General features: G+C 40.7%; 1 protein-coding gene across 4 annotated transcripts; it reads left to right on the top strand.

Moving 5' to 3' along the window:
- Window positions 1-647: 647 nt before the first annotated feature.
- LOC138747355 (ADP-ribosylation factor 3-like) lies at window positions 648-16716 on the top strand. Of its 4 annotated transcripts, XM_069906470.1 has the most exons (6): window positions 649-717; window positions 7558-7656; window positions 9824-9985; window positions 13308-13418; window positions 14708-14832; window positions 16074-16716. In XM_069906470.1, exons 2-6 carry the CDS (start codon window positions 7620-7622, stop codon window positions 16230-16232), a joined length of 594 nt encoding a protein of 197 aa, XP_069762571.1. In that variant the 5' UTR covers window positions 649-717; window positions 7558-7619; the 3' UTR covers window positions 16233-16716. The 4 variants fall into 4 exon arrangements, with proteins under 4 accessions (XP_069762572.1, XP_069762571.1, XP_069762574.1 ...); XM_069906471.1 differs by lacking the exon at window positions 7558-7656 and having other exon boundaries at window positions 648-717; XM_069906473.1 differs by lacking the exon at window positions 7558-7656 and having other exon boundaries at window positions 668-687.
- Window positions 16717-17676: the final 960 nt, after the last annotated feature.

Genomic DNA, 17676 nt, shown 5'->3' with positions numbered 1-17676 from the left:
GGGACAGGTTCCCACGTCCACACATCGGGTCGTAGCCTTTTCTACTTTGTTGGCGAGAAGAATTATCTTCTTTAAATGGAAAGATTCTAACCCACCTGCTTTGACTCAAGGGCTCTCTCAAATTCTGTCATGTTTAAGTTTAGAGAAAGTTAGGAGTCGTACATTTGATATTGCTGTTAAATTTGAAGAAACTTGGTGACCTTTTAGAAATTATTTCCACATCACTTAGGATTATCTTCCCTTCCGGACTATATTTTATTTCTTTTCTCTTTGTTGGTGAAGACCAGACAATTAATTTTAGGAAAGGCTGCCCAGTCTGTTATCTTTTTTTTAAAGATTAGGTGGGGCTTTATATAATAATTTTTTTCTTTATTGACAATTTCAGTTTGAGGTGACAAGAACATATTCGTTAACTGTAGTGTTATGCAATATATCATATGACAACATAGTGATTTTTTTTTCCTTTTTTGATCTGTACTCCTATTCTCCTCATGTATTCTTTACCTATCATATAATTAATAGAAAGAAAGACAACAAATTCTGATTTGACTCACATAAGGGGATGTCATGCAGTAAGCGTTGCAGCCACAAGCAGCCTGTGCTGCCCAAATGATTGACATGTGGGAGGTCCGCTGAGTGACATGGTGACGCATTTCCGGCGGCGGCGGTGGTGGCGTCGGAGTGACGGTGAGCGGCCGTTCCAGAGGGGGAGGAAAGGTGAGCGGCCGTTCCAGAGGGGGAGTGAATGGAGACGGGTACCGCGACTCGATGAGCCCGGGGAGGGAGGGAGGGAGGGGTTGTGGGCGCTCTGCTGCTCGACCCGCCTCCCTCCTTTCTCTCTCATACTCGGTCGGGCCGGAGCTGCCAACTGAGGCAGGCTTTAGCCTTCACTTTTGCGGCGACTCCTGTGAGGGGTGGCACAGGGTGGGGTGACCATATTCTTGGGAGAGAGCCATCCGCTTACATCAACCATCAAGCCTTTATATTGGGCGTCTTACCTCGCAGGCTCGAAATTCTCGTGATTTAATTGCACTTCCGTGTTGTATGATGCATCTTTTTTATTTCCTTGTTTCCTCAAATGCCATTTTAACCTCAGAATCAGAATTTATTGTCATAAACGAGTCACGAAATTTGATGTTTTGCGGCAGTATCACAGGGCAAACGTTTTAGATAAACCACCGTACAAAATTCTAAAAGCATGACAAGGAAAAGTCAAAGTGAGGCAGTGCCTCTCAGTTCATTGATCATTCAGGAATCTGATGGCAGCGGGGAAGAAGCTGCCCTCGTGACGCTGCGTGCTCGTCTTCAGGCTCCTGTGCCCTTTTCCCCTGATGGTAGCAGAGTGAAGAGGGCCTGGCCTGAGTCGTGAGGGTCTTTGAGTAGCCTGGAGTTTTTCCTGTCCTGAGCATTGGCACCTCCATACCAGACAGTGGTGCAACCAGCCAAAATTTTTTCCATGGTCCACCTTTTCGAGAGTCTTCAGTGACATACGGTATAGCCACTGGCGAGCCTTCTTCATGATTGCATCAACATGGTGGCTCCAGGACAGATCTTCGGTAATGTGGACACCCAGGAATTTGAAGTTATTATCCCTCTCCACTGCTGTCCCCTCGATGAAGACTGGTTCATGTTCTCTTGTTTTCCTCCTGAAGTCCACCATCATCTCCATGGTTTTGTTCACATTGAGGACAATGTTGTGTGACACCGCTCAACCAGCTGATCTATCTCCCTTCTGTACGCTTCCTCACTGCCGTCTGTGATTCTGCCAACAACCGTGATATCATCGGCAAATTTGTAGATCGCATTTGAATTGTGCCTGGGTGTAGAGCAGTGGGCTGAGCAGGCCTCCTTGAGGTGGGCCTGTATTGATCATCAGTTGGGAGGAGACATTTGTCATGATAATGAATATGTATCAGATGTACCGGAAGTCACATGGTATGAGGGAGAGATAAGAACACAAGCAGGAGAACAAAGGAAACCGGAGAATAAAGCCACTGAGAAGTTTACCTGATAAACTTGTGTTTAATGTTTTATTAACTTCACATTTCGGGCCACAAATGTGACATTGGTGACGAGGATGAAAGAAGCTTGAAGAAAATTAAAGACTAAACAAGATTACAGAGGATTACAGACAACTTCAAGGTGATAAGAATTTTCTCTGTGACTCAGTACTTTTGGGGCTGGAATATTTCCTCATGGCTGGGGCAGACTTTCTAACGCATAGTGGAATTGCTCATTTTGACCCGACTGGTGATGCAAGTACTGTAAGTGTGAAGTGGAAGGCATGGCTGGAAGAATTTGAATCCTACGCCGACAGTCGTGGCCTATTTCTAAATACCGGTACAGTTGAACAAAAAGCTCAGAGAAGGGCGTTACTTCTTTTCACTGCTGGACCTGCAGTTCGGGCAACATTTAAGACACTTTTGAATACTGGAAGAAAGGATGAGTACCGGAAAGCGGTAGATGCATTAAATGCACACTATGTAGTGACACCGAATGCTACATTTCAACGCCATTTGTTTCGGAGAAGATGGCCAGACAATTGCTCAGTACGTGACAAGACTACGCCAGCTAGCTGTTGGATGCAATTACATGCCAGCTGATTTGGACAACCAATTATTGGATCAAGTCGTACAGCACTGTAGATCAGATAAACTCAGAAGACGTCTACTGGAAAGAGGGAGTGAGTTGGAACTCACCGATGCTTTAACCATTGCTGCTGCATTAGAGGCTGTTGAAGGGCAATTTCATACCATGACCCTGAAAGACAACTCAAGCCAGCAAATTAAGAGGCTCTCACATCGCCATAATCAGCCAAGATATACGTCGACACAGGATGTGGAGTGTTATCGATGTGGAAACCGAGGTCACTTTGGAAAAGACCCATATTGCCCGGCCAAAGGCAAAGTTTGCAGAAAGTGTGGAGGTAAGGACCACTTTGCAAAGAAGTGCAAAAGCAAGTCCAATGCAGACCAGAAGAGGAAGAGTACAACTTCCAAAGGCAAAGCCTGGGGGAAAGGAAAGTATCCTGGAAAGAAAGATACCATTCGCCAGATAGACGGTGACGATGATGATACCCAGGAGGAACAGAGTTGTTACCAATTTACGTTGAATGAAGTACGTCATGAGAAGGTCCCAGTGATCATTGGTGGAGTGACAGTTCAGGTCATTGTAGACTCAGGCAGTGACAGTAATGTGATTGATCGACATTTATGGGAGAAGTTGAAAAGGAAAAAGATCATCTGTACCTCAAAGAAGTGTTCCAAGAAACTGTATCCATACACAGGAACCAAGCCATTGCAGACCATTGGATGTTTTACTGCAACTGTTGAAGCTGGAGATAAGTACACCGAAGCAGAGTTTATGGTCATAGAAGAGAGGGGAGAACCATTGCTGAGTAAAAGCGCAAGACCTGGCAATACTTCATATTGGAGCTTGTGTCAATTCAATTCAGTCATACGAGGATATGAAGCAAGAATTCCCCGCAGTCTTCCAAGGAGTAGGAAAGCTGAAAGGTCGACAATTGAAGCTAGCGGTAGATGAAACGGTCAAACCCAAGGCACAACCAATGCGCCGAACTCCGTTTGGACTTCGTGGGAAAGTCGAAGCCAAAATTAAAGAATTGATCGAACAAGACATTATTGAACCGGTGGAACATTCAACACAATGGGTCAGTCCCGTAGTGATTGTGCCCAAACCAAAGGGTGACATAAGACTATGTGTTGACAAGAGAATGGCCAATGAAGCTATAATTAGAGAATGACACCCTATACCAACAGTAAGATATTCTCAAAAATTGATCTGAAATGGGGCTATTATCAATTAGAGCTGGATCCAGGTTCCCGAGATGTAACTACATTTGTGACTCACTGTGGATTGTATCGTTACAAGAGACTATCATTTGGAATTAATGCAGCTTCGGAGATCTACCAGTATGAAATCCATCGAGTGATTCAAGGCATTCCTGGAGTTGCCAACATTTCTGATGACATCATAGTCCATGCACCAACGAAGGAAGAGCATGACAAATGGTTGAGGCGTGTACTATCTAGACTACAGGAGGCAGGCCTTACCTTGAATGGAAACAAGTGCCAGTTCGGTGTGTCAGAAATGGACTTCATGGGACACAGACTTACACGGGAAGGACTAAACCCTGCAGAGGCCAAGGTGAAAGCTATTGCAGAGGCACGTGCACCTCAGAACGCAACAGAGGTGAGGAGTTTCCTGGGATTGGTTAATTTTTGTGCAAAGTTCATTCCTAATTTCGCTACAGTGGCAGAACCACTAAGGAAACTAACCAGGAAAGGAGTACCATTTCATTTTGGATCTGAGCAGAAGAAAGCGTTCACAGCGCTGAAGCAAAGCCTGACAGATGTAAAAACTCTTGGATATTACGATCCGGCGGCATCAACCAAAGTCATAGCGGATGCCAGCCCGGTTGGTTTAGGAGCTGTGTTGGTCCAGATGCATGATGGAGGACCAAGAATCATTGCCTATGCCAGCAGATCGTTATCAGATGTGGAAAGAAGATACTCTCAGACAGAGAAAGAAGCACTCGGACTTGTATGGGCCTGTGAGAGGTTCCATGCATATTTATACGGCATTGAATTTGAACTCATCACAGATCATAAGCCATTAGAGGTGATCTATGCACCTAGATCCAAACCATGTGCCAGAATAGAGAGATGGGTACTCAGACTACAACCCTACAAATATAAAGTAATCTACATTGCAGGGAAAGCAAACATTGCAGATCCGCTGTCCAGATTGGTGAAGGATGGAGGTCCACAATCCAAGTCAGAATTGGGAACAGAAACAGAGAGCTTTGTACGCTTCGTAGCTATTCAGGCGACACCGAAAGCTGTGACTACGAAGGAAGTCGAAAGAGAATCCGAACGTGATCCAGAACTCATGGAAGTAAGAGAATGCATACAGAGTGGACAATGGGACAAGTGTACTCACAAGGCTTACATTCCCATTAGAGACGAACTTTGTTGCATCGGACAGTGTGTATTGAGAGGTTGCAGATTGGTGATACCGCAAAGATTGAGACCGAAGATCGTATCCTTAGCGCATGAAGGACACCTAGGTATTGTTGGTACCAAGCAAAACCTCAGGACCAAGGTATGGTGGCCAGGTTGTGATAAAGACGCAGAGAAATTTGTTAAAACTTGTCACGGATGTCAAATCACAAGTAGGAGTAATCCGCCAGAACCGATCCGGAGTACGCAACTCCTGACAGGACCGTGGATCGACGTAGCTGTTGATTTTCTTGGACCTTTACCGACGGGTGAATCAATTATGGTAGTGATAGATTACTACAGCAGATACTATGAGTACGTGGTGTTGAAGTCCACAACCACTGAAAAAACAATACAAGCGTTAGCAGAGATATTCGCAAGATATGGATTACCTGTTACATTATACTCTGACAATGGTCCACAATTCATTTCAGAGACATTTGCGGAATACATGAGGACCACAGGTATCCACCATCATAAAGTAACTCCGAAATGGCCGCAAGCCAACGGAGAAGTAGAGAGACAAAATCAGTCCATTGAAAAACGATTGAGGATTGCACACTCCGCACAAAAATGCCAGAAATAAAGGAAATCCGAGACGACCAGGAGATGAGGGACCACGATGCTGAAAAGAAAGGTGCAGCAAAGCTGTACACAGATTCGAAACGTGGAGCCAAGTACTCAGACATCATGCCAGGAGATAATGTTCTAGTGAGGCATGAAACTGGTGGTAAGCTAGACACACCTTATTACCATCAACCCTATACTGTCGTATCCAGAAGTGGCAGTATGGTGACAGTCAAGTCTCCGACTGGAGTCCTGTATAAGAGAAATGTATCAGGTGTAAAAAGGTACCAGTCCAGAGATACATCGAGTGAAGAGGTTGAAAGGCCAATACGAGATGCTGAAACTGAGAGACCTGATGATGTTCCAGAGGCAGTTACCAGCACTCCTGATGTAGTGACTAGAGCGCCAGAAACACCCGAAGCCGTGGCGAGCAGTATTCCCGACGCTGAGAGTGAACAACCGAGAAGCGACGACAATATTGCAGGCAGGCCGAAGCGAAACCGGAAAGTGCCCAAACGATACGAAGACTTTGTGCCATAATTTTAATAAGAACTTTGGGACAGTATTTAATCTTATATCATAAAGTGCATGTATGAGTGCTGTAGGAAGTAAATTTTATGTAGTTGAGTTATAGTATTACCATTAGTTACGATGTTTGTATGTTTCCGAGGGATATTGGTAAGTGAAGGTAAAGTTTATTTCTGATTAAAGGAGGGATGTCATGATAATGAATATGTATGAGATATACCGGAAGTCACGTGGTATGAGAGATAAGAACACAAGCAGGAGAACAAAGGAAACTGGAGAATAAAGCCACTGAGAGAAGTTTACCTGATAAACTTGTGTTTAATGTTTTATTAACTTCACATTTCGGGCCACAAATGTGACAACATTGTCCAGTAATGATTCATTCTTGTGTGCAGAAAGGATGTTTTATTTTGAGGGGGGATTTATGGAATGTGAGACGTTGGCAGCCAAATCATTTATTCTCATTGAAAATAGATTCTTGCACCCCTGATTGAATTCAACCCAACAGTACTATTGCATTGGGAATGCTAGAAATTAGGGTCATGTCCATGTGAGGTGTGATTGGGGGAGAACACTTAAGTAAATGATTGCAATTTATCGGCTGTCATGATGGTGAAGAAGATGAATGCATGGGGTTGTGAATGGGATGCCAATTTGGTGAATTCATGTCATGGTTAGTGCTGAACTACTTGTGTTGAAGCTGCACTCTTTCAGGCAAGTGAAAAGTAGTCTATTATGCTCCTTTGCCAGATGGTGGAAAGACCTTGGGGTGTCAAGAGGCAAGTTATTTGCCTTGGGCTATTACAGCTCTGATCTATTGTGGCCACAGTACCTGCGTGGCTGGTCCAGTGGAATATTCTGGACAATGGTGAATGCCATTGATAGATGGATAACTGCTCTTTGGAAATGGTCATTGGCAGTTTTGTGGCACAAATCTGATGTTTTGGTTGCCACAGTATTTGTGGGCTGGTCCAGGTGAGTTTTTGTCAGTGACGACCCTTGGATTGTTGGAATTCTTGACATGAATGCTTTGCATTCAATGTTATTAAATGGTCTTGATGAATATGGTCATTGTGACTTTGTGGCATGAATGGTACAGTACTTACAACACAGACTTTGAATGTTATCAACGTCTCACTGTGTGCCGATACGACTATTTGCTGAGTTGTGAACGGAATTGAACTTGCTTTGTTTGCAGTCTTTGCAGTAAATGGATAAAATCGAGACTTGTACATAAAATTACTATGCGTAGGAAGAGTGCTTGTGCTGCTCAGACTTGTATGAATTTATCTTGCTCTTGTGCAATTCCCAGGTTTTCAATTGCCTGTGGGCAGGGTCCCAGTGAAGAAACATTTTGGCCTGCTAAGTTATGATTTCTAAGATCCAATAAAGGTACTGATGTTTTCTGACTGGCCTGAATGTTGTGCTTTGTTGGCAATAGAACAAGAACAAAAAATGGACATCAGGGCCTCCAACTTGAACTGCATTTTGTTTTGGAGCTAAATGGTGATTACAATGCAGCTGTATACGGAGTCGTTTGGTACGTCACATGTTGCTGTCTGTCAACTTTTTCTTAAGTTGGATGAAAACAAATCAACATTACAGATTTCAAGTGTAGTGGGGTCACATTATTGAACCTATGATATTGCTACTTGTTTTTATCCCTCTCTTCCAGTGCACTGGATTATTTGACATTTTGCTCTACCATTTGTAGAGTTGAGCTCTGAAATCTTGTTCAATCATCACTGTGTTTGCTAATGTAAACTAGTCTCTGGTTAAGCCGTGTCTTTTCGTTTAGTTTAGCAATACAGCACAGTCACTCTGGCGCTCCTGGCGCACAAGCCCCGACTTCCCAATTACATCCATGTGACCAGTTAATCCATTAACCCTATAGGAAGCATAGGAGCAAACACGGGGAGAATGTACAAACTCCTTGCAGACAGTGCCGGATTCGAACCTGGGTTGTTGGCACTGCAACAGTGTTGCGCTAACCACGCCACCCTTATTGATGTCAAATCCTTCCATCCTCTTGCCTACTGTTTTTACAAGCTGCTGTTCTCTCTGAAAATTGATACAACAAATTATTTATCTTCATTTGAAATGCCGGCATATCAGGTTTCAGTTTTTTTGTGGCCATTAACCACCCCCCCAAGTCATACAATTCGAAAAGGATATGCAACAAATCTTAATTTTCTGCACAGCAAGAAGCAAGTCTAAGAACCATAGAATGCTACAGCACAGAAAACAGGCCATTTGGCCTTTCTAGTATGTGCTGTCCATTATTCCACTAGTCCATTGACCTGCTCCCATTCCAGAACCCTCCAGATCTCTCCCATCCATGTATCTATTATCAATTTATTCTTAAAACTCAATATTGAGCCTGCATACACCACATCAGGTGGCTCATTCCACACTCCTCCCACTCTTTGAGTGAAGAACTTTCCCCTAATGTACCCCCCCGAACCATCCCCCTTCAGCTTAAAACTATGACCTCTCCAAGTGCAGAGAAGATTTACTAGGATGTTGCCGGGTCTTCAGGAGTTGAGTTACAGGGAAAGATTAAACAAGTTAGGACTTTATTCCTTGGAGAGAAGAAGAATGAGGAGGCTTTTTCCACTTAGATTAGGGATTGGGGAAGATGAATACGAGAGGTCACAGTTTTAAGATGAAAGGGGAAAGGCTTGGGATGGGGGGGGGAGGAAATAAGCATTTGAATCTCAATATACCTGCCTGTTGGAATTTTCTGTAATTTTTATGCAAAGGAGCATTAACAGCAACTAAAGAAAAGAAAGTTTTTTTTTTAAAAAGTACAGTTCAACTCTGATTATCCAAAATGGCTGGGAGTGGGCCTATTTCAGATAAACGTTTTTTCGAAGAACTGGCCATTTTTAAAAATCCGCCCAGTAGCAACAGCAAATCACTTAATAACAGTGTTTAAACAGCAACAAGGGAAGGCTTTTTAAGCACTAAAATAATGTTTTCATTCTCACCAAAAAAAATGTTGGCAGCCGTCACCGCCAATCACCACCAAGGCCCAGCTGCTGCCAGCAGCCCGACGTCCCTGGTCAGTTTGGCTCTAAAAACATTTCTGATAAGCGGTCTCTGATTTGTTTCAGATATCCTCATTTATCCAAAAAAATGTTTAAATTCCAGATAATTGAGGATTTGGGAGTTTCCAATTTTGGATAGTTGGAGTTGTACTGTAGCATGATTCTTTTCTCCTTCCAACTTTTGAGGACCAGCTCTTTCATATTGCATCCTTCAGATTAACTCTTGCCTCCAATAGTCTGTCTGCAATAATATTATAACCATTACGTGCATTCTCCAAATTATTCTTGAACGAGTCGAGTACTGAATCCTTTCCAGCGTACAGAGGAAGTTTTAATAACTGCATTATTGAACTTAAATACAAGAACATAGAATATTCCTCGTACCGCAAAAACACACTTTAATCCTTGCAAAACTCTGTATTTAACATTCTGGGCAAAGACAACAGAATTTCTGAGCTTTCTTGTCTGCTTAAAGTTCATTAAATTTCATTGAATATTTTCTTGTTGACTCTTGTGTTTAAAGGACAGTTGTTTGTTCCTAGCAAAGCTTTTAATTTTGAGAAGCGTCAATCAAGTCAATCAGAGTACTGGATCTGTAATGATTGCATTAATTGGTCGATGTTTTTGCAAGGTTTTTTAACCTCTTCTCTGCTGCAGGTATCAAGTGCGTGACCATGGGGGGATTTTTTTCAGCTTTTGGTTTCTTAATGGGGAAGAAGGAGATGCGACTTCTCATGGTTGGCCTGGATGCTGCTGGGAAAACCACCATTCTTTACAAACTTAAGCTTGGAGAGATTGTTACCACAATTCCTACCATTGGTATGTCCAGTTAATCTGACTTTATCATTGAAGAATCACTAATACTATTATTTGTAATAATTATTAACCCTTTGGACTCTGGGCATTTTTAACCCCTCATAATATATACTCTGGACTGGGTCCACGTGTAAACTACAGTATGAACCAACTGGTGGTTGGGTGTAAAACCAGTCCAGAAAACTAGGACACGGAGTATATGCACTTTTTGATTGTCCTTGGGACACAGTCCAAGGGGTTAATGCTTAATTATTGCATGGTTTCAACTTTAAGAATGCAAGATATTTTGCAGCATGTAACTTCAAGTTTATTGTCATCTGACCATATATACATACACAACCAAACAAACAGCATTTCTCTGGACCATTGCCCACATGCAATGCACAGTACATAATAATCACATACAATAAAAGTCCTAAACTCCGGACTGCTCGGGGATTGGGTCAGCCTGGATTCTCGGAAAAAATGTTAAAATTTAAATTTAAGGAGAATAAAGATGACCAGATAAATTTTCATTTTTTATTAACAAAACATGTTTTCATATAAAGTACAAAAAGAAACAAATAAATCATTTCCGCAACTTCTGTGCATCTGTGGAGCTTGCACATGCACGCACATAAAAGCCCACTAAATTTTAAAAGTTTGAGCATTTGAGAAGTCAGATTCTCGGATGGTCCAGATTTCTGGCATCCAGATTTTTGGACTTTTACTGTACATGTATAAAGATATAATTTGAAATAAATGTAAATATTTTGGGATGATTTACTCGGTTACAGGATACTGTTCATCAATAAATCTGAATCTCTCATCCTGAGGGAAGAAGCTATTTCCCAGCTTGGCCATTCTGATTTTGATGCTCCTGTACCACCTCCTTGATGGTAGTGGATCGAAGATGCTGTATGCTGGATTGAAAGGGTCCTCAATCATTCTTTAAGCCCTATTTATGCAATGCTCACGGTAAATGATGTCAATAAAGGGAGACCCCAGTGATCCTCTTGTGTTATTTGATGTTTCTAGTCCAGGGGTGGCCAGCCTTTTAATTTTTAATTTAGACCTCTGCAGCTGAAGTACCTTAAAGTTACTTGTATAGAAAAAGATTTGGACATGTTTGAGTCAGTTTCACTGTGGGCTGGAGATTCGAATTGTTGAATAATACTAAAGAAACCTACTGTGGTCTATCAGGCTTTGAGAAAGAGGAATTGAAATATATTAAAGATAGAAAGCTTCAATTTATAAAGTTGTGGGGTCATTTCTTAGAATTTTATTATAATTGGAAGAATTAAGAATTATCGTGTGCTCTGGAGATTCACTGTTTGATGTCTGGAGTCACCATTGGATCCACATTTTTGTTTTTATTATATAAGGTAACTGATTAGAATTTAGGTTTTTTTCTTTTTATTTTACTTTTTTCACTTATTCATCTACTTTTTCTTTGAGCGCTTACATGTATACAAATGATTTATGTGCTTCTTTTCTAAAACTGTAAATTTGTTAAACTCAGTTTAAAAAGAAAAAGGAAATGATTAAACATCTCAGCCTTAAGGTGATCAATAAACTCCTCATGATTTTGGTAACTGTAAGTTGTTGATATCATATTACAAATTTCAATAGTCCCATAAAACCCATGCTTTTACTCCTACCTTTCCAGGTTAAAAGAATAAATTCCATTTCCCTCCTGAATAACGTCTTCAGTGGTGTCTAAAGGCCTTCAGTGGGTTAAGTTTGGTATAGTGTTACGTACTAGATCAACAGTAATGGTAATAACCAAGATAATGGTTTTGGTAAAGCAATTTTTATTATTATTAATACCATAACACTTCTTACTTAACTCTAAACCTAACCCCACTATGTGCAAATGTGTATGTATGTGTGTGTGTTAAAACCCAAACCATTACAGTTTAAGCTTGTTTCGAGAGACCATTTTAAAGTTCGGTCTCAGAAAGCTTTAGTGTTGAAACTCAGACTTTACTACTGTTCAAAAACAATATGGAGTAAGTGTGAGGCATTAGATTTCTTTAAATCGTTGCTCAAAACAATAATTAAGTGTTTTGAAACATCAAGTCATCAGACCTTTAAAACTCACACATTTCTTTTGTCGAGTTGTTTTCAGTGCAATGTTTCTTCATAGAAACGATTTTTCTCTTTCTTGTGTGGAGATTTTGGAATCTGTGTTCCACATGATAAATCTGTCCTCTTCCAAAGTGACAGTGAAGTGGCTATTTTCTTCCACGATGACTTCAGAAACCCAGTCAAGGGCTACATGAAATGGCTGTATGAAAATAGTTATATTAGAATCTTTTCCAAAGAGACAGGAAATTGGCTAAATTCTTCAAAACCACATTTCCAGTGTTCCTCCTTTTCATAAGGAGAACTCAAGCCGTCTTTTGTTACTGCATTTCAATCCTGTCTTACTTGCAGGATGGTCAAGCCCCTTCAATCCTATGTTACCTACAAGATGGACAGGCATCTTCTGGTTTCAAAATGTCCCTGTTTTCAGTAATATGTTTCTCCAAAATGTCTCTGACATCATTTATGTCTTTGAAGTTCATAATGCTTTCTTCAAAAATATGAATCATGAGCCAACGGACGCCCTGGCCTGTCTGTTACCATTGCATTAAAAGTCTTGCTTGTTTGAATAGCTACCTCTGAATTTCCATTCTAACAACATAAGTAAATTAGCAAAGAGTCTATAATTTAAACAAATGGCCTCCTTGAGCAACCAGAAGTTCTTCCTGAGTACTTCATTTTTATGGCTGTTTGCACAGCTTCCACTGAATGAATCCACAGACCACTGGTCTTCAAGATCTGCCAGTTTCCATTTCAAAGAACTCTGAGAGTAATTGTGTTTGTAAAATGTAAATGTTCCCTGTCCACACAAAAACTAACTTTACTAAGAAATATAAAATAATATTTTAACTTTAAAGATTAATATTAACACGCATCCGTTACAATAGTGAGATGGCTTCAATTTTTGTTTTCCTTGAAGAATGTCTTGTACAAGTGCTGATGTTGTTTAATACTCAGCTGAACAAAGTGCTGAATGCTTCCCTATAGAGAGCAAAAGGCTGATTAGTCAATCAACTTCCTGGAGGACAACTGTTCCTTACTTGGACAGCATCCAGCAGTCCCTGCTTTAATGCAGCTGCCGAAAGTTTAAGATTCGCTTACCTGTTTGTGTCTCGTAATCATTTTAATAAAAATGTGTGTGCTTTTAAGGAAGTCTGCAGAAGTGGTGACAAACATCTGGTTGGGCGGACTCGGTGTATTCAGTAAAAGGAGGGGAAGTGAATTGCATAAATGGGTGATGAGCTACCTTTCTTCTCAGGTTTTAACGTTGAAACTATGGAATATAGAGGCATAAGCTTCACTGTGTGGGATGTTGGTGGCCAAGATAAAATTCGACCACTTTGGCGTCATTACTTTCAGAACACGCAAGGTAAAAAAAAAAAGTGACTTTTTTTCTTATAATCTGCATTTTTTAATTTCACAGCTGCTTCCATTTCTGGATGCTCATTCATGCCATTTAAAAAGTTTGGGAGGGCAAACTTCCTTGATCTAGTCTAGTTTTAATCTATTATCTTGGGCATCAAGTGGACACTGGTGTTTTAGGTTCTGGGTTTAAAGGCAGCCAAGACTGCTCTAAAAGTGAGAAGTTATCTACTTTGTTTCCTAGTTAGTTTTGCAAATCAGAGAATGCTAGTGGGCAACTAAATCAGTATTTTGTTTTGTATCTCAAAGGGGTTGGAATACAAAAGATGGAAAATTGTTCTTTGTAAGGTCTTGGATGGGCCTTTTCACAAATTGCTTTCTTAGAGCACTGTACCTTTTAAAGGTTATATTGACCGTGGAAATTGTGCTGCAAACTCAGTGTGTTTGATGCTTTTTTTTAAGCTTTATAGTATTCAGTGTTTGGAGAAAATTCTCAATTCCAGAAGAAATTGTATAGTAACAAATGACCCAGTTCTAACTTGAAGTACTTAATCCATGGTCTGAAAGTCTAAAACTCTCCTTGCATCCTGCCCAACCTCTCTCCACCTGGCTATTCATTAAGCAAGGGTATTGAGGGAGATGAGGGAAGGTCAAGTAGATTACATTTTTAAATTTAGACACAGCACAGTAACCGGCCCTTGAGCCTGTGCCACCCAATTGACCTACAAGCCCTGATAAGTTTTTGAAGGGTGGGAGGAAACCAGAGCACCCAGAGGAAATCCACGCAGACACGGGGAGACGTTCAAACTCCTTACAGACAATGTGGGATTCGAACCCCGATCCTGATCGCTGGCACTGTAACAGTGTTGTGCTATCTGCTAAACTAACTGTGCCGCCTCGGTTTCCTCCTGCAAATATGTTACCTTTATTGAAATAGTCTGGAAGTGTTTAATCGTTAACGATGAAAGAATAGTGCACACTCTGCTTTTTGCCAATCTTGAATCCATTTTAACACTTCAAAGTATTACAACACAGACGAGCATTCAATCTACCATGTTTGCATTGAAGTAAACTGAAGTACACATCTACTTTGAATGGAGAAAGGGCTTCAAGGTGTTGAATGATGACTTCTATATTTTAAAAAATGACTTATTTCTTCTTGTACTTTGCCTACAACCCTTTTTTAATTCTCTGCAATCTTTGCCCGTTTTGCTGTGCATTTTACTGATTTTGGGGAATTGAGTGCAGAAAAATTAACTGGAGTCTGAGATGTTGTGTTCACTTTTATTTTTCTAGGGTTGATATTTGTCGTTGACAGTAATGACAGGGAACGTATAAATGAGGCACGCGAGGAGCTAATGCGCATGCTCTCAGAAGATGAATTGCGTGAAGCTGTGTTGCTTGTCTATGCCAACAAGCAGGTAAATGAACTATTGTGAGGTAGTTTTAATCAATTTCAGTGGAATGATTTTACTGCTGTCATTTAGCATTTTTGAAGTGGAAATTGCAGATTTTGTCTGATCCTGTATTGCAGTGGTGATGACTCTGAGCAGTATTTAAATGAAGCAAACTTTTCGAGCCTAGCTCGATGTTTCACCCCAGGTGCAACAACTAAGCCTGACTTTCCCTCTTGGGCGCACCATGAGTCATTCCTAGCGGGCTCATGTTTATCTGTATCTGCTGCCTCGCAAGTACTGCATTCCAAAGTACAGCATTTGCAATTTGGCGCAAAATGTCACTAAAATGTTTTACTGTATTTTAGTTTGTCAGTTTCTTGCACTCTAACTCGGCAAACCGCTAAAATGAGCAAATGTCTTTTTCCACTTGCAAAGTGGACTGCCTTTCTTGAAATGGTTTTGAAGTGTTTCATCGTTAACAATGAAAGAATAGTGCACACTCGATGCTTTTTGCCAATCTTGAATCCATTTTGACAATGAAGACTTCAGGGTATTACAACGCAGACAAGCATTCAATCTACCGTTGACTGTGGCAGAACTATCCAGGTCATCATATGACTTCCTTCCAGTTACTTGTCTACTTTTTAGAAAGTTGCCACTTCATCATCTTCCACCATCTCTTCAGACAATGCACTCGAGATCACAGTTCCACAACCTAAAAGTTAATAATGTTCTCTGCTTCTTGCCAGTCACTTGCATCTGTCTGCTGATAAGCCTTCTGTTTGGAAATGGGTTTTATTTGCATGTGTTTTGTGCATCTCAATTATATCTTAGTCCTGAAAGTTAAAAGGAAGGTGAGCAATTTCAGCTTCTCTAATCTTATCTCTCAACTCCATTAAACGTGTTTCCTCTCCAAGGTGCCTTTAAATTGGACATGCTACTCCACCTGAGATTTAACCAGTTAATTACTTATGCCAAACATTGCATTCGTATTTTATACCTCTATAAACTCAAGGACCCTGTATTTCTTTTTAGTTATTGTGCTACACTTGGGTGCCACCCTGATGACTGTTTCGTACATCCACTTTTACTTAAAGTTTATATTGGCATTTCTCATTCTTCTATCCTCCATTAGTTACTATATATTTTTAAATGTGACATAAAAAGGATGTTTTAATCTTGGAACTTTTAGGATTGGAGGCAATCTTGCGGCTTCTTGTGAAGCAATATAATCCTGAGGTATAAATGTTGCCTCTTCCTCCTAGGATCTTCCAAATGCAATGAATGGGGCTCAAATCACAGAGAAACTGGGCCTGCACAACCTGCACGATCGAATTTGGTTTGTTCAGGCCGCCTGTGCCACCTCTGCTGATGGTCTCTGCGAAGGTCTGGATTGGTTAACCGAGCAGTTGAAAAAGAAGTGATGACTGATTACCAAGGATTGTGTAATTGGAAAGAATTGACTGGATGAGGTGAATCTGGCTGCACTGACTTTTTTAAAATCTTCATTTCCTTGGGGTGTGGTGGCTTCTGATTCGCTGAATTGAATTTGGGATCCAAGCTAAACTGTCCTTTGACAGTAGTCTCTCTCCCAAGACTCGTCAAAGGGCTATTGTTTGCTTCAATATAAGAAACTAGAACTAGAAACTGGACCTGTGCTGAAACTTTTTAAAAAATGCATCAAGTTGCATTTATCACATTCCAATAAAAATGGCACATTTTGCTTGTGTTAAACTGCACAGTTTAAGTACTGGGACTCCTGTTAGTTCCGTTCATTTCTCCATGATTTTCATTGTTGCTAGCTTCCCTGCTGTACATTGTTCTGGGTATGTTTTACAATGTTTAGTGCATAGCCAGTGATGGAACAGGTACTGTACAATTGAACTAATTAAACACTTTACTCCACCAGTATCTTTGCATGGCTGAAATTATAAAATAACATCTTTTATGGCAAAGCACTGAAATATTGATCAGATATTTGATACTTGGCCGGAAAAGGTTTCCAAATGCTTTTGCACCATTTTACTGAAAGGATCACTTGTTTACAGAATGATTGAAGGTACTAGATACCTTGTGTGAAGCCACAGTCATCTGTGATAACGAGTGATTAGGTGTGAATGGGGAACCCTGCTGCCATGTGCTTGGGTAGTGGTACATGTTTGTCAAGTTTTAAGGTAATTGGGAGAATTCCATTTTAAATTTAGATATACAGCACAGTAACAGGCCATTTCGGCCCATGAGCCTGTGCTGCCCATTTGCATCAAATTGACCTACAACCGTGTGTGTTCCACCACCCCCCCCCCCATACGTTTTGAACGGTGGGTGGAAATCGGAGCACCTGAGGACATGTGGAGAACATACAAGCTCCTTACAGACAGCACTGGATTCGAAACCCAGACCCGATCGCTGCCGCTGTAGCATTGTGGTGCTTCAATCCCTTTGTTACTGAAAATGATAAACATTTCATTCAAAGCAATGCAGTTTCTAATTAAAAATTTAGACCAAAATGACATAGTCTATATAACATCCCAGATCTTTTACTAAGGGATCCAAGTTTGTATAAAATTTGATGAATTCCTCACTGGTTTTTAGTTGAAGATTACTGCACAAAATGTCAGTCTATGGAAGCTGCTGTATAACCTGAAGCCTTTGTAAAATTGTCAGAAAGCATCCAATTTGAGTTTTTTTTCATTCCTCCAGTTGCAACAGGAAAATATTTTAACTGCAGTGTTCATGCACATTTCTGAGCTCATAGAAAAGCAATGTAACCCAATAAAGCTTTACAAGTGCAAAGATTCGAATTTGATTTTTTTTTTTGTTTTCGTTAAGCTAAAGAAATTAATATTTAAGGGGGGACAATTAGATTCT

The sequence above is a fragment of the Narcine bancroftii genome, chromosome 12 (assembly GCF_036971445.1).
Source record: "Narcine bancroftii isolate sNarBan1 chromosome 12, sNarBan1.hap1, whole genome shotgun sequence".
NCBI classification, from domain to species: Eukaryota; Metazoa; Chordata; class Chondrichthyes; order Torpediniformes; family Narcinidae; genus Narcine; species Narcine bancroftii.
This window is presented reverse-complemented; position numbering and strand designations above follow the sequence as displayed.

Excerpts from the sequence above, each read along its gene's own strand:
- LOC138747355 (XM_069906470.1), top strand. The coding sequence starts at position 7,620 with ATGGTGATTACAATGCAGCTGTATACGGAGTCGTTTG. Across the intron at positions 7,657-9,823 it reads GCTGTATACGGAGTCGTTTG|GTATCAAGTGCGTGACCATG; the intron begins GTACGTCACATG and ends TCTCTGCTGCAG. Across the intron at positions 9,986-13,307 it reads TACCACAATTCCTACCATTG|GTTTTAACGTTGAAACTATG; the intron begins GTATGTCCAGTT and ends CTTTCTTCTCAG.